This window comes from Coenobita brevimanus, chromosome 3, assembly GCF_032717465.1.
Source record: "Coenobita brevimanus isolate Jiangsu-jjx chromosome 3, ASM3271746v2, whole genome shotgun sequence".
Taxonomy (NCBI): Eukaryota; Metazoa; Arthropoda; class Malacostraca; order Decapoda; family Coenobitidae; genus Coenobita; species Coenobita brevimanus.
Genome location: NC_136956.1, coordinates 5,723,364 through 5,738,363, shown reverse-complemented (window position 1 = coordinate 5,738,363; position 15,000 = coordinate 5,723,364). Strand labels below are relative to the sequence as shown.

The window sequence follows — 15,000 nt, the reverse complement described above, 5'->3', positions numbered from 1 at the left end:
GTCCAATAGTAATGCTTCTACAGTTCAAAACGTGAAAAGTACGGCAATGATTAGTTCCTAGCAAGCCAACACCTTGCAGACACAATTAAATCATAGGCTGGTCATTGTGTCTACTGTAGGTTTGGTTTCTGAAGGGTAGAAGTGCCTGTCACAATTAAACATGAAAGAATACAAGAAAGAAAGAAAACGCGACTAATAATATGGGCAGCATGGAGCTGGCCAATAGATAGACAGACAGGCAGACAAACTGATAGACAGAGAGAGAAAGAGGGAAAGGACCTCCTTTCCTTCTCTCTCACCAAAGGATATTATCATAAGCTGATATTTACCTAGCTAGTTAGTCAGTTATTTTGTTTGTTTGTTATTAGTTCGTTAGTTAGCTAGCTAGTTGGTTTATATATTTGTTAGTTTGTATGTTTGTTGTTTAGCTATATTTTTCTGGGTCAAATGAAGTTAATGAAAACTAATATTTATTTATTTATTTATTTTAGTTTGTTAGTTGCATTCTTATTTTTTTCAAGGTTCATAGTTCTGGCTGGGCATCTCGCCTGGGTTTATGCCTCAGGACAAATTTTTTACTAAACTCGTTGTCAAAGCAATAATAATAATAATAATAATAATAATAAACTACTACTACCGGTACTAATAGTACTACCACCACTACCATTACTACTACTACTACTACTACTATTACTACTACATTTTTATTATTATTATTATTATTATTATTATTATTATTATTATTAATATTATTTCGTTTTTATTATTTTCTCCAATGGCTTCTGACTTTTGTGACAACCTGTATTTGAAAGCTTTCTTATTTTTTTTTTCCTCTCGACTGATTCTAAGGTTCTATGACAGCTATATGTGAAAGCTTTGCTATTGCTTTTTGTTATTTTTGTTATGATTCCAGACTTTTGTGACAACCTGTATTTGAAACCATGGATGTTATATCGCCAGCTCTCATATACTTTCTCCCATGATTCTAACTTTTGTGACAGCCTGTATGTTAAAGCCTTCCTATTGTTTATCATATTATCAAGACTTGTGGTAGATTGTACAGTATGTTAAAGCTTTACTATTGCCTTTCTTTTCTATTTCCCCAATGATTCCAGGCTTTTTTAACAGCCTGTAAGTGTGGTTGAACAGGTGGTGCTTGGACCTGAGATTCCGGTTTGGCAAAGGTGTGGCCAGGTGTACATATATATTATTGGCTCGTTTTTAATCTAGTTAAAAAAAAAAAAAGGTATGCAAAGTTTATGCCGAAAACAGGTTGTCTTTCGTGTTGTAGTTGTTGCTCTTCGTGGTGTTGTTTTTGTTGCTGTTATTAGTCATTATTATTATTATTATTAGTAGTAGTAGTAGTAGTAGTAGTAGTAGTAGATGTAGTTGTTGTGCATGCAGCTGTAGTTGAAGCTGCAGATGGCCAGCACCGCAAAGATAGTAATTAAATACATGAATGAGCGATTATTCTCTTGGACGAGCAATTAACACGCTTGGTTTGCCTGTGTCCCTACTCATGAAGGAACCTGGCCCCTCTCATGCACGGAAGGTCCTATATGTGTTGCCTTGGCCGAGAGAGAGAGAGAGAGAGAGAGAGAGAGAGAGAGAGAGAGAGAGAGAGAGAGAATTGAAGGCATTAAATTATCTTATTTTATGCATGTTATTCATTTTCGTTTGGTGAATAATGAATGGCGATGAAAATGAATGAATGCGATTGTGTATGTATATCCAACAAAGATTTCAGATACTCTCTCTCTCTCTCTCTCTCTCTCTCGTTGTTGTTGTTGTTGTTATTGTTAATGAAGGCTATATCTAACCCCGTCAGTTAGAATACATGGTGGTTTGTCTAAAGCTGAACAGAACAGTTTAAAGGTAGTAAGACTAGAACAAGTAGTAGTAGTAGTAGTAGTAGTAGTTGTTGTTGTTGTTGTTTAAAGGTAGTGAGACTAGAGTATGAAGTACAGTAGTAGTAACAGTGGTAGTAGCAGTGGTAGTAGCAGTGGTAGTAGTAGTAGTAGTAGTAGTAGTAGTAGTAGCAGTGTGGTCGTAGTAGTAGTAGTAGTGATACTAATAATAGGAGCAGAGAAGACCGGGTCTAGCTGTGACTTTTTTTTTTCTCATTGCATCATAAACTAATGGTATAATCTAATGATTTTTTTTTGTGTGTGGAAACAGGAAATATGTCCTTTTGTTTTAAATATGGGCAAAGTAAACGAAGACCTTTTTATCATATGGTTATTTAAAGGTTTATGATGGCATGTCATTCGTCACAGTTTACCAGACACGGGGCAACTTGTTACGCACCCCGGGGTATATTGATATGCATGTTATAGAACCCAAATATGTCCGTAATTATTCTATTTTCATTAACATGTGAATACAGTTGTACTGGCATACTGGATGTAATGTAAGTAAAATTAAATTATATCACTATCATGCATTCACTTACTCATCACAACCTCCGTCAGTAACCGAAGCATTCAGTTGTGCAACTGCTATCATTCAATTACTCCCCCACCGTCACCAGCACTCACTGAATCACTCACTTGCTCCATTCTCACTATTTATAGATAGACAGAGAGAGACAGAGAGATGATATAAATAACTTGATTTATATAGACAAACTGATTAAATGTTACAGACATGCAGATGAAGGAATAAATAGATTGTTTGAAACGGACAGATAGATATGGATAGATATATTAGGTACATAGATAGATAGACTGACAGATAAACTGACAGATAAACACAGATACCACCTAGATCTACGTAAGATTATCTTTACCAACACCGTTCATTAACCAATATGTTACTTTTACATTACACTGTACTGATCTGCAACACTTTTATATGATTATTATCCATAACTCGTCTGACTGCTGCCTCCATGATATTATGTTTTCCATGGGTTATTCCAGGCATGGTTGAAGTGATTAGGTGATAATATTGGAATAATTTAGTACAGTTGTTCTCGAATGGGGTAAATTGATACTGTAACAATTAACCTATAACAACAAAACCCAACACTGGTGTTCTGTACACTTGGCCATTTTATATTTATAAAAATGACGCCACCACCATAAACCTTTGCTAATTTCATAGCCTTTTCACATTTATGGTTCCATACACCAAGTGACTCAGCTGCATCAACATGTGACTTTGATATATCAAAATAACTTTAAGCATGGAAAAAAAAAAATTAACAGGTAAAATATCTGTTTTTTCCCTTAGCTCCTACTCAAGCAACGCCTTCAAGTTGCCACTTCTGGCTCTACCTTTGCATGAAAGCTGCATAACGTGGGAACGACCACTCCCTCATCTATTGACTAACGGTGAAGATATTAAGGGTGTAACAACTTGGACGTGTAACAACTAGACCCGATCTCCCCTAGTAGTAGTAGTAGTAGTAGTAGTAGTACCTCAGGCTCATCTGACTGTCATCCTGAACAGACTGAAGTTGCCTTGTTCTTGCACCTTATGATCCATCCTCCTTTCAGCAGATGGGAAGGAAAATTAAGTAGTGGAGGGACACTTGCATAACCGGGCAGTCGATCTGGTAATAGCGGTGCCACCACTCGAAGGCACCCTTCTCCAGAACTATCGTTACTTTCGCCAACGAAGATGGAGGAGGTTGTGTACTCACCTAAGTTTCTCTGTTTGTTGCTTGCCGGAATTGTAAGATTCGGTAAGCACGTTGGTCAGTTCCTTATGTTTGGCTGTCTGTCTGTCTGTTTGTTTGTCTGCTCTCTACAGGTCACAATTATACGCCCATAGTTTTGACAAAAGGTCAGACGCTAGATATCCATAAACCCTGGAAGCCTGTTGTTTTACAACAAAATCGATCAAAAGCCCTGGGCTGGGTGGGGGGTTGAAATCCCTTCAGTGGCCATGGATCCGGAAATCGTTGGGACCCAGTGGCCGTCCCGCCCCGGCACCATTTTTTTCAAATTTCGAATAATATTTTTTTTTTTTTCGTACCAAACTGAAGAGAAACGTCTGTTGCACCTGACAATGCAATTTCCAGCATCCTAAACCCATCCTGCGCTCTGCAAAAAAGGGCGAAAAATTTCGCCAAATGACTGCCTGCACGCCGGTGAAAACTAAGCAGACACAGTAGGATCCATCCGGCATGTGCTCTGTCTATGGCAGTTCCATTTGTTTGTTTGTCCATACGATATCTCCAAAAGTTCTCAATAAATTTCAATGAAATTTTGTAGAAGGATTGTCCATGGGACAAGGAAGAATTGATTGAATTTGGCAGCGGATCCGGATGCCGATCCAGATCCTGCAATGGCATTGGCTGAGGTATGCTCTCTCTGAGTGCTCGCTAGTATTGTGAAGTGTTATCATTGTCATTATCATTCTCAGACTCCCTCCCTCAGGTGACTAAGATCGGCAGATAGCAACACTAGATTTATATAAGACGTCTTCGTATTCTTCTCTCTTTTTTCCATAATTAATGAAAAATGTTAAGTGAAACTTAAAATAAATTATTAAAAAAAAAGCAGAAATAAGAAATAATGCTCTAATTCTTGCACCAAGAGTTGGGCCAAGTTTTCACTTTTTTTTTTTTTTTTAACCTGTCTCAGTGCCAGGAACAAACAATGCTTCGGCTTTTTATCCTTTCCACAGCACTTCTTCGTGACTATTACCATAATCTACCGTTAATATAGTGTTACAACTCAGAACTCCACATGGAGAAAGGGCAATTTTAGGCCAAGTTAGAGTGAAAGGAGAATAGGAATGAAGATTCACGAAGGCTATATCTAACCGTTAAACTCTCCCCAGACCTAGGCTAAATAATGTACCCTAAACATGTATAAATATAAGTAAACATTCATTGTATTTAAGGGCATTAGTTAATCAAAAGAGCAATGAAAGCTGTATTTAACATTGGCCAGCTATCAAAACCCTCTTCCCCAAGCAAAAAATGAATTGTTGGGTCTCAGTGTGGATTTAAGGACCATTTATAGTAGAGAAGTATATCAAACTTGGTAAAAGATCAGTATAAATATAATTCACACATTTCCTTATCAGATCAAGACTTTTAATTATGATTATCTGTATGTATTGATTTCTATAATTATCAAATCTTTATACATGAATATAATGTCTAAGTGAATCTGTATCTATGTTTGTATCCATCTATACCTATATCTATATCTGTATTTCAATGAGCATCTATATCTATAATTATATGTATATCTGTGTCCATAACTATATTCCTATCAGCATCTATAATCTATCCATCTATATACTGTATATATATATATATATATATATATATATATATATATATATATATATATATATATATATATATATATATATATATATATATATATATATTATCCATCTATATACTGTATATATATATACATATATATATATATATATATATATATATATATATATATATATATATCTATATATCTGTATCCATAAGTATATAACATCTTATATCTACTGTTTATCTATATACCTGCATCCACATCTATATTATCTGTCTATCCATCCATCCATCCACCAATCCATCCATCCATCTGTCCATCAGTCCATTCATCCATCTATCCATTCATCCATCCATCCATCATTTCACCTATCCATCCGTCCATCCTTCTATCTATCCACCCAATCCACCCATCCATCAATCCATCCATCTATCCACCCATCCATCCACTCACCCAACCATCAATCCACCCATCCACCTCTCCGTTTATCCACCCATCCACCCTTTCATCCATTCATCTATCCACCCATCCATTCATCCATCCATCCACACTCACCTTTTCTGCTCCTCTGTCAAAGCAAATCTATAAACAAAACTGCATGTGAAATACACCAGGCTGTACGCTGCCAGTTCCTCCCATACCAGTTTGTAGACGCTGCCCTTCCACCTGAAAGTATATAAATAAATACATAGAAGTTATTGTTATCTTTATTATTATTATTATTATCATCATTATTATTATTTTGATGATGATGATGATGATTATTTTGATTATTATTATTATTATTATTATTATTAGTAGTAGTAGTAGTAGTAGTAGTAGTAGTAGTAGTAGTAGTAGTTGTAGTGGTAGTAGTAGTAGTTGTAGTGGTAGTAGTAGTAGTTGTAGTGGTAGCAGTAGTTGTGGTAGAAGTTTTAGTACTAGTAGTCGTAGTAATAGTACTTATAGTAGTAACTGTGTTGATAATATTGTTGTTGTTGCTGTTGTTGACATTATTTTTGGTAGTAGTAGTAGTGGTTGAAGTTTTAGTAGTAGTAGTAGTAGCAGTAGTAGTAGTAGTAGAAGTAGTAGTAATAGTAGTATTAGCAGTAGTAGTAGTAGTAGTGGTAGTAGACGCAGTAGTAGTAGTAACAGTATTTGTAGCAGTAGTAGTGTTGATATTGATGTGGCTTCTGTTGTTGATATTATTATTATTATTATTATTATTATTATTATTATGCATCAAGATTATTGAAAACTCATTACATCTGGGAACTATCTGCATTGTACTCTCTCTCTCTCTCTCTCTCTCTCTTTCACAGCTCTGCATCCTTCCCATTGCACTCTCTCGAAAAAAAGATGGAAGGATGGTAACTTTAGATCAAGGTAGAGTCAGAGGAAGTGTAGTAGAAAAATAGTAGAAATTTTCATGAAAAATTTCCTCGACAACAAGAATGTGATACGTATGCATGTTCAAATCCGAGGGGGAACCCCCAATTCCCGGAATAGATCTATAGCACGGGAAACTGAAATACCTCCCCATTGCGCCACCAGGCACTACTTCAGTGTAATCTGGGGAATCATTCTGCCATGTGGCATCACATTGAGAGGTTCGAGTCCGTATTTCTGGCGTTTTTTCTTTGTTCGTGCATGTGATCGATTTTCGTCCTCGAACCACTATGGCAGATTTCAGTGAACAATGAGCGAGTATTAAATTTTATTTTTTTCTCGGGAAACCTTGGCTGAGGGAGTGACAAGGCTTGTGCAAGCTTTCAAAGAGCAGGCTATGGGGAAGAAAAATAGTCTACGAATGGTACAAGCGTCCTAAGAAAGACAACATGTCATTCCTAGACTCTCCACGTTGTGACCGTGTTTCAACCTATTGAACAGATGAAAACATCGAGAAAATTCGACAGGGATCCTTGGAAGATTGTCGCTGACTTACTGACGAACTAGTGAAGGTCACATTCTTTTCTTGGAGCTCAATACTACGGATTTTGACACAAGATCTTGCCATGCATCGAATTTCAGCAATATTCGTCCTAATAGTCTTACAGATGATCAAAATGCAACTTGTGTGAACGTATGTCAGGTCTTGAAAGAACACTTGAGAAATGACCCAGAATTTCTTTCAAATGTCATTACATGTGATAAATTCTGGGATTATATGTATGACCCCGAAAACAAGCAGTAGCCCAGTCAGTGGAAGACACCAACATCTCCAAGACAGAAAACAGCGCGACATATCAAGTTCAGCATCAAGACAATGTTGATCTTGTTTTTTTGACATTTAAGGATTTATCCATAAAGAATTTGTTCCCTGTGAGCAGACTGTGAACAAGCAGTTTTTCAATAGTGCTGAGGCGTCTACAGGCAAGCATCAGGCGCAAACGTCCAGACAAGTGGAGCGCACCCAGGAAAGGTTCGTGTATCACAAGAGCAACACATCACACACTGCTTTGTCAGTTCAGCAATTTTTGGCAAAAAACAATGTTGTTGTTGCTCCACACAACCCGTATTCAATCAGATCTCACCATCCCCCCCCCCCTCCTATTTTTTTTTTTTTCCGAAGATTAAGTGAGAGCTTAAATGCAGATTTCGCAACACAGACTAAATCCACGAAAAAAAAAAAAAAAAAAAAAATGGAGCCTAGTATAAGGTGACAAAAGTCGACTACAGGAAGTGTTTCCTAGAATGGGCAAAGCTCTGGGACAAGTGCATAGCGTCTAAAGGGGAGTGCTTTGAAGGGAACTAAAATGGATATGCTGCAACTTTTGTAATGAAGTTTTTTGTTAACAGTTCATGGAATTTGGGGGTCCCCTCTAGTCTATCTCCTCTCGTCCTCCCCACCAGGTGCTTTCTCTTGTGTTGCGGGGATGGCTTAGTCAGCGGCATCAATGTCTAACATGTGTCGGTCATTCATTTCTTACACTCACTGCCACATCCACGCCCACACCAGCAGACTGAGCGCTTCCCACGACTCATTTAAATAAGACGAGTGTCTAGTGGACTACTATTTACTGGCCTATATATATATATATATATATATATATATATATATATATATATATATATATATATATATATATATATATATATATATATATACATATATATATATATATATATATATATATATATACTTGTATATATATATATATATATATACTTGTATATATATCTAAATATATATAGATACATATACTGTATATATATATATATACTGTATATATATATTATATATATATATATATATATATATATATATATATGAGCCTCTGTGGTACAGTGGTAGAGTGTGCGTTTCGTACACGGGTGAGCCAGGGTTCGCGCCCCGCCAGGGTAATAAACTTTGGGAGTGTTCACTCGGCCACGTACTGCATTGGCGGACACCAGGGGTGTTGTGGTTGAACCAGTGTCGCTTACTATAAAGTAAGCTTGCACCCAGTCGGCTTGTGCGGGCCGATTACACTTGGTTCACAGAGTACACACACATCCAAAGCCACTCCTACTCAACAATTACACTTACAAGCACTTCTCACCCTACATACAATCTCTACCAGACAGCCTAAGCCACTTGGTAGAGATACATTGGCTGTATCGTCCCAACTTCGGTTGGGATAGGCCGGTCCTGCAGTGGACACTCAAACGGCTGATGAGATGATATATATATGTATATATATATATATATATTATTGGAGGCATACGAGGTTGAACGGTATGGCACATTCTCTTTTATTGATTTTCTTATGTACGGTTTCTGTTTTGATGTACAATTTTTTGGTGATCTTGAAGGTTTCGTCAGGAGTTCCCCAAAGGGCAGCAACGTTTGAGAAGTATCTTGTTCCATGTTCAGGAATGATATGATGGTTCTGTCGTTGTTATTGTTGTGGATATTCTCCCCACAACAGTGGTGGGGCACTGGCAAACAGAGACCCTGTCAGGCAGAAAATGGCTCCCCCAGGGAAGCATAGCACGGCAGGTGAACTGGCAGGCAAGGAAAGGCAGCAAAGGTAGGGGATGACTCGATGGAAGAGTGAGGCCGGCTGTAGATGGTCGACGAGGGCAGGACGGGATGGGTAGAGCAGGATGGAAGGTGTGGCGCTGATGGAAGGGGAGCTGACGAAGAGCTGCAGGTCGAAAACTGCCCCGACGCTGCCCTCAGCCCCCTTGCCCTTGACGTGCTAGGGCGGTAGAGACTCGCCCACTTCAGCAGCAGATGAAGGCTGAGGAGGAAAAGCCTGGTCACGGTCGTGTGGAGGGAAGGCCCCAATCCAAGTGGTGGCAGAGGAAGGGTCATTGGTCATGGTCTACGGGTGGAAGGCAGAGGGGCCTCAACCTCGTGGTCGGCAGGACCTAGGCCCTCGACCTCTGGATGGAAGGGACAGACCAGACCCCCTCAGTTGCAGTGGAGAGTTGGTCCTGCCGTGGACAGGGATGGAGATATCGACACGGCAAAAGATGGGCTGCAAGTGCATGGTTCTGTCGTGGGTGGCTGCTTATATATGATTCAGGTGAATCAGGTGGAGACAGGTGGGTGGAGCTGATCAGCTAAGCAGATCACTCATTGACTGCTTTGTTGGCTAAGCCTATATGGAGTTTTGATGACGGTAGGATTTGGAAATTATCGACTTGTGTGTTTATTGTAGGTTGTTTTGTGTTAAAATAGATTACCTCTAGAAAAAAGGGATGACGAGAGTCTTGTTCTCTGTTGATTATTTTGGTGTTCTCATCCAGGTCTTATCGTGTCAGATGGGTGTAAGATGACGTGGCGGTTCTTGATGGCTCCATTTTGTAGGTGAAATGTGAGGCGCTTCGACAGTCTGGTGTGTGTCATTCCAATGTATGAGTAAGGTCCACTGCAACCACTGTTGCAGTTATGCTGTAAATGACATGGTCCTCCTGATGGGGCGTCTTGGTCATGGCAGGTCGATTACTAAGCAGATGGTGGGCTGTTTTCTTTGTTTTGTAGATGATGAGAGAAATGTGTTGTTCCGGGTCTGTAGGGCATACATTTCTGTATACAATGTCCTTGATGATCTTCTCATCTGTCATGTAGTCCGTAGATATTTGGTTTCTGTAGTATATCTTGATGTGTTTGCCAGTTGTGGGTGTAATGGTGGATGTATTTATGTCTTGGTAAGTATACTATTTGTCCATGTGTCTCTTAATTACGTCGGATACGTCAGTGTTAGTGTGGCTGTTGTTAACGAGAACTTGTGTCAAACGTTTTAGTTCCTGGTGGATGTCTTTCTAAGTGGTGCGGTGGGAAAGGGCTCTCTTGACATAGGCGCTGATGGTGGAGTGCAGGTAACGTCTGGGACACTCACTATCTCCATTCAGGAAGTCCTTTGTTCATGGGCTGGGTGAATACTGTAGTCTTGAATCCTACGTTGTGTGCAGTGACATGTATGTCCAAGAAGGGGAGATGTCCATTGTTGGCTACTTCATAGTTGACGTTAAGCCCAGAGGCAGTGATGAAGCACTGTCTGAGGTCCTGCAGCTCCTGAAGGTTCTTGATATGAGCGAAGATGTCGTCGACATAGCTGAAGTATAGGGAGGGGTGGCTAGTATGTAGGAGTCTCGATTTGATGGTCCTCATGTAGGAATTGGCGAACAGGACTCCAAGAGTACTTCTCATTGCCACACAATCGATCTACTGATACATCTAACTTCTCGGGCAAATGAAAGGGACTTCTTTCGTGTAGAGCTCCAGCAGAGTCTTCAGGGCCTTCTCTGGGATGTCAAGGGGCTTGGTTTCTTTGCAGCGGTCTAGTATGAAGTACCGGTAAATCGTCTTGTCCACTGGAATGGGCTCTCAACATCGAGGAAGGCTATGGTGTGGTAATGTGGTCGTGAGTGAAAGGGGCGTCACGTAGGAAGTCCGAAGCAGAGGAAAGGCAATAGGTGGTACATATGATGTCAGAAGGTTATTGAGTTTCTTGGTCACCGTGTAGGTGGCAATGGGTATCTGTGACATGATCGGGTGTAGAGAGTTGCCAGGCTTGTGTGAAGTGAATGAATGAATGAATGAAATGAATGAATGAGCTAGTAGCCATCTCACGATGGGATCTCACCACCCCCATAGCCAGAAAGCCTTTCCTTGGCACATAATTTTGCACCTCCATTTCTGATTTCAAGCAAATTCAGGATGTAAAATAAAAAGCCAGCCAACCAAGCTCACAACTGAAAACATTACCACTTCCCTCGCTTCGAAAAGCCGGGGGTAAGTAACCGGAGTGGTAATATTTTCAGAGTGAGGTTGTCTGGCTGGCTGGCTTTGTGTGTGGGTTAACAAAATATCTCATGAACAGTTTGAGCTATCAAAATGAAACTTTTAGGGTATCAATATATGGCCAAAATCTTGGACGAGGTAGAAATTGGGCACTCGCGATCAAGGTCAAGGTCGCTAAAGGTCAACTAATTGACCCTTGACGGTCATTTTAGTGAGCTTGACCTTGACCCCGAGGGCCAGTTTTCGAACTCGTCAAAGATTTTGGCCATATCTTGATACCCTGAAAGTTTCACGCTGATAGTTCAAGCCGTTCATGAGATAATATTGTTTAGCCACACACAAAGCCAGCCAGCCAGACAACCTCACACTGAAAACGTTACCACTCCACTCGCTTCACAACGCGGATGGTAACAAAGTACATGAATGAATGAATGAATAAATAATTGAATGAAGTACATGAATAAATGAATGAAGTACATGAATAAATGAATCAACAACAAATGAATCAGATGAATAAATATGATTGAATGAATGAATAAAATTAATTAATAAATGAAACCATGAATAAGACGAACGTATGAATGAAACCAAGAATAAGACGAAAGAATGAATGATGGAATGACTAATCTACTGACTGAATGAAAGAATGAATGAATAAAAATGAATGTAACGGTGAATGAATGAATGAATGAATAAACTGAATGAATGAATGAAAAAATGAATTAATGAATAAAATTAATGAATGAATAAACTTAATGAATGAATGAAAGACTGAACCAAATAATATTAATGAAAGAATGAAATTAATTAATGAATGAATATAATAAATGAAAAAAAATGAATGGATGGATGAATGAATGAATGAATGAATGAATGAACTGAATGAATGAATGAATGATGAAAAAAACAATGCCTAAATGAATAAGTTAACAATTAATTAATAAAAATAAATAAATAAATAAAATGTCATTGGTTAGAACGGGTGAAGAAATTAAGACTTAAGGAAAATCATTCTTAGTAAAAGAAAACAACAGAAGAGAGAGAGAGAGAGAGAGAGAGAGAGAGAGAGAGAGAGAGAGAGAGAGAGAGAGAGAGAGAGAGAGAGAGAGATCAAAGTAAACAGACAAAGAGGACAAAATGTTACACTGCGACAGAGACAGACTCACTTAAACAGAAGCTTGAGGAAACATCCAAATCCGGTGCAGGACGCCACTTGACTTGTGTATGTGACTGTCATGGTTTATGGCCTTCAATCTTGGACTGGTAACCAAGGAGACTAACTTCTATCTCAAATAACTACGGCTTATTTTTGGTCTTAGCTTTTGCCTTGTAGTCCGTTTGTTTTCACCTTGTAAAGAACCATAACTTTTTTTTCACCTATTTCATAGTCAAAGTAATGATATTAGAGGATAAATTTGACTAGTAACCAAGGAGTCTCATTATTTTTAGTCTTCATTTGCTCAGTATAGTCTTATGTCACCTGGGAAAAATCCGTAACCCCCCTTTTTTTTAATGAGCTGATGGTCATGTGAAGACATATTGGGTGATAAATTTGACTAGTGACCAAGGAGACCCATTCCAACCTTATACTATAGTCGCGGCGTACAACTCTGAAGTTGTCATTATCGTACCCTGGCAACCTATCATTCAAACGTGCGTCCGATTTCTTATCAGATTATACACGAATCACGTTATTATGCACGAACATATTATATACGAATATTATTATACACGAACATAATATAAGGGAATCACATGCGTCTCATATTATACACGAAATTAGACCCACTTTTGAATGGTAGGTTGCCAGGGCACGATAACAACAACCTCAGAGTCGCGCGCCGCAACTATAGTCGATCATTCTCCCTCCAACTCACACCTCCCTCTCATCTCTCCACTCCATCCCTTCATTTCTTCCTTGGTCTGCCCTTCCTCTTCTCCCAGTTAACCTAGCTCACATATCACTCTGCTCTATCCATTCTCTCCAACTCAATCCTTCCAGCTCTTCATTGGTCTCCTCCACTTCACTCACATACACTCTTCTGATCAGTCTCTCATTTTCCATCCTCTCCACTTTATCCCTCCACCACATCCTTGGTCTCCAACTCCACCTCCCTCACATAGCCTGCTCTCCCGTAGTCAGTCTCTCATTCTCCATCCTCTCCACTCAAGTCCTCCATCTCACTCTCGTCTCCCCTTCCTCCTCTACCCCGTTACCTCATTAATACGCTCTTCTAGTCAGTCTCTCATTCTCCATACCCTCCATTCCATCCCCTTGATCTCCCCTTCCACCTCACGCACACACACTCTTCCAGTCAGTCTCCCATTCTCTATCCACTCCACACCAGCACTTCATCTCGCCCTTGATCTCCCCCTCCTCCTGACTCACACACACTTCTTGTCAGTCTCTCATTCTCCATACTCTACACTCCATCCCTCCACCCGTTCCTCGGTCTCCCCCTCCACGTCACTCGTAGAAAGCCGTGATATTTTGCAAAGTAACTGGGATTTCAAACAGGCTATATCTTGACATACTATTTACCTCTGAATATGGATATAGTGTGCATCAGTAACAAATCTGAAAATATTGATTCATAAATGTCATAAATGAAGTCACGTAAGAATCGAATTGTCCCAGAATGAGTGAACAAAAGCATCGAGAAACGCTGAGATATTTGGCGGTAACTTCTGAAATATGTGATGGCGATAAAGCATGTCTGGCCTTTCCGTATCACTGATGACTGCGCTCTCAAAAATCTAAAAGAAAAAAAAAAATGTGTTGGGTAAATGATCATCTGAAATAATGTGTTCAGTAAATACGCGTTTGAAATAAAAGAGTTCACTACACCCTCCAGAGTTCAGTTTTTTTTATATAAGGTCAATGCAACGGCTCCACACCCTGTCCATAGCACTTCTTCGTGACTAGCATTATTTTCTAGCGTGAATCCATTGCTACAACTCGGCATTCATATTGGAGAGGTGTCAATTTTAGGAAAAGTTAGAGTGAAAAGAGCCTGGTTGACGAGGCCGTGGAATAGGGTCGTAATACAACTGACTTCGTATCACTGCATATTCAGCGATTTGGTCCGCACATTACCCGTCAATATCCTGTCGGCCATTATAAAACGAGTTACATAAGAAATGGGAGAATGCCGAGCTGCAACAAGGGCAATAAACAGCTAAGGGGAAGGAACAACGACTCGACACAGACACACGGAGCGAATCAAACTTGTGGAGCGAATGAAGGACAGAGAGCAACTAAGGGAGGCAAACGTGGGGGTAGATGGGTGTAGTTGGGTGGGTGGGGGTAATTGGGTGGCTGGGTGTTGTTGGGTGGGTGGGGGTAGATGGGTGGGAGAGTGGGGGATGGATGGGTGGGTGGGAGTGGATGTGTCTGTGTTGGGGGGGCGGATGGGTGGGTATTATGTCTGCGCAGTCAGTTCCTTGAAGTCTTGAGAAATCATATTACTGCATCTACTGCTACTACTACTACTGCTGCTGTTACTTTTGCTGTTAGTACTACTAATGCTGCTGCTGCAGCTGCTGTTGGTA

The 15,000-nt window shown here is 39.7% G+C and overlaps 1 protein-coding gene across 1 annotated transcript in view; it reads right to left on the bottom strand.

Annotated features, from left to right (window-relative positions):
• LOC145394004 (bestrophin-2a-like) overlaps nt 1-12,742 on the bottom strand; it is a 62,786-nt gene extending 50,044 nt beyond the window's left edge. The window contains exons 1-2 of the mRNA XM_080267978.1: nt 12,615-12,742; nt 5,790-5,900 (exon numbers count right to left, since the gene is read on the bottom strand). Coding sequence (XP_080124104.1) covers nt 5,790-5,900; nt 12,615-12,685 — 182 coding nt within the window. The 5' untranslated portion in view covers nt 12,686-12,742. The remainder of the gene's footprint in view (nt 1-5,789; nt 5,901-12,614) is intronic.
• Between the last annotated feature and the right edge of the window lie 2,258 nt (nt 12,743-15,000).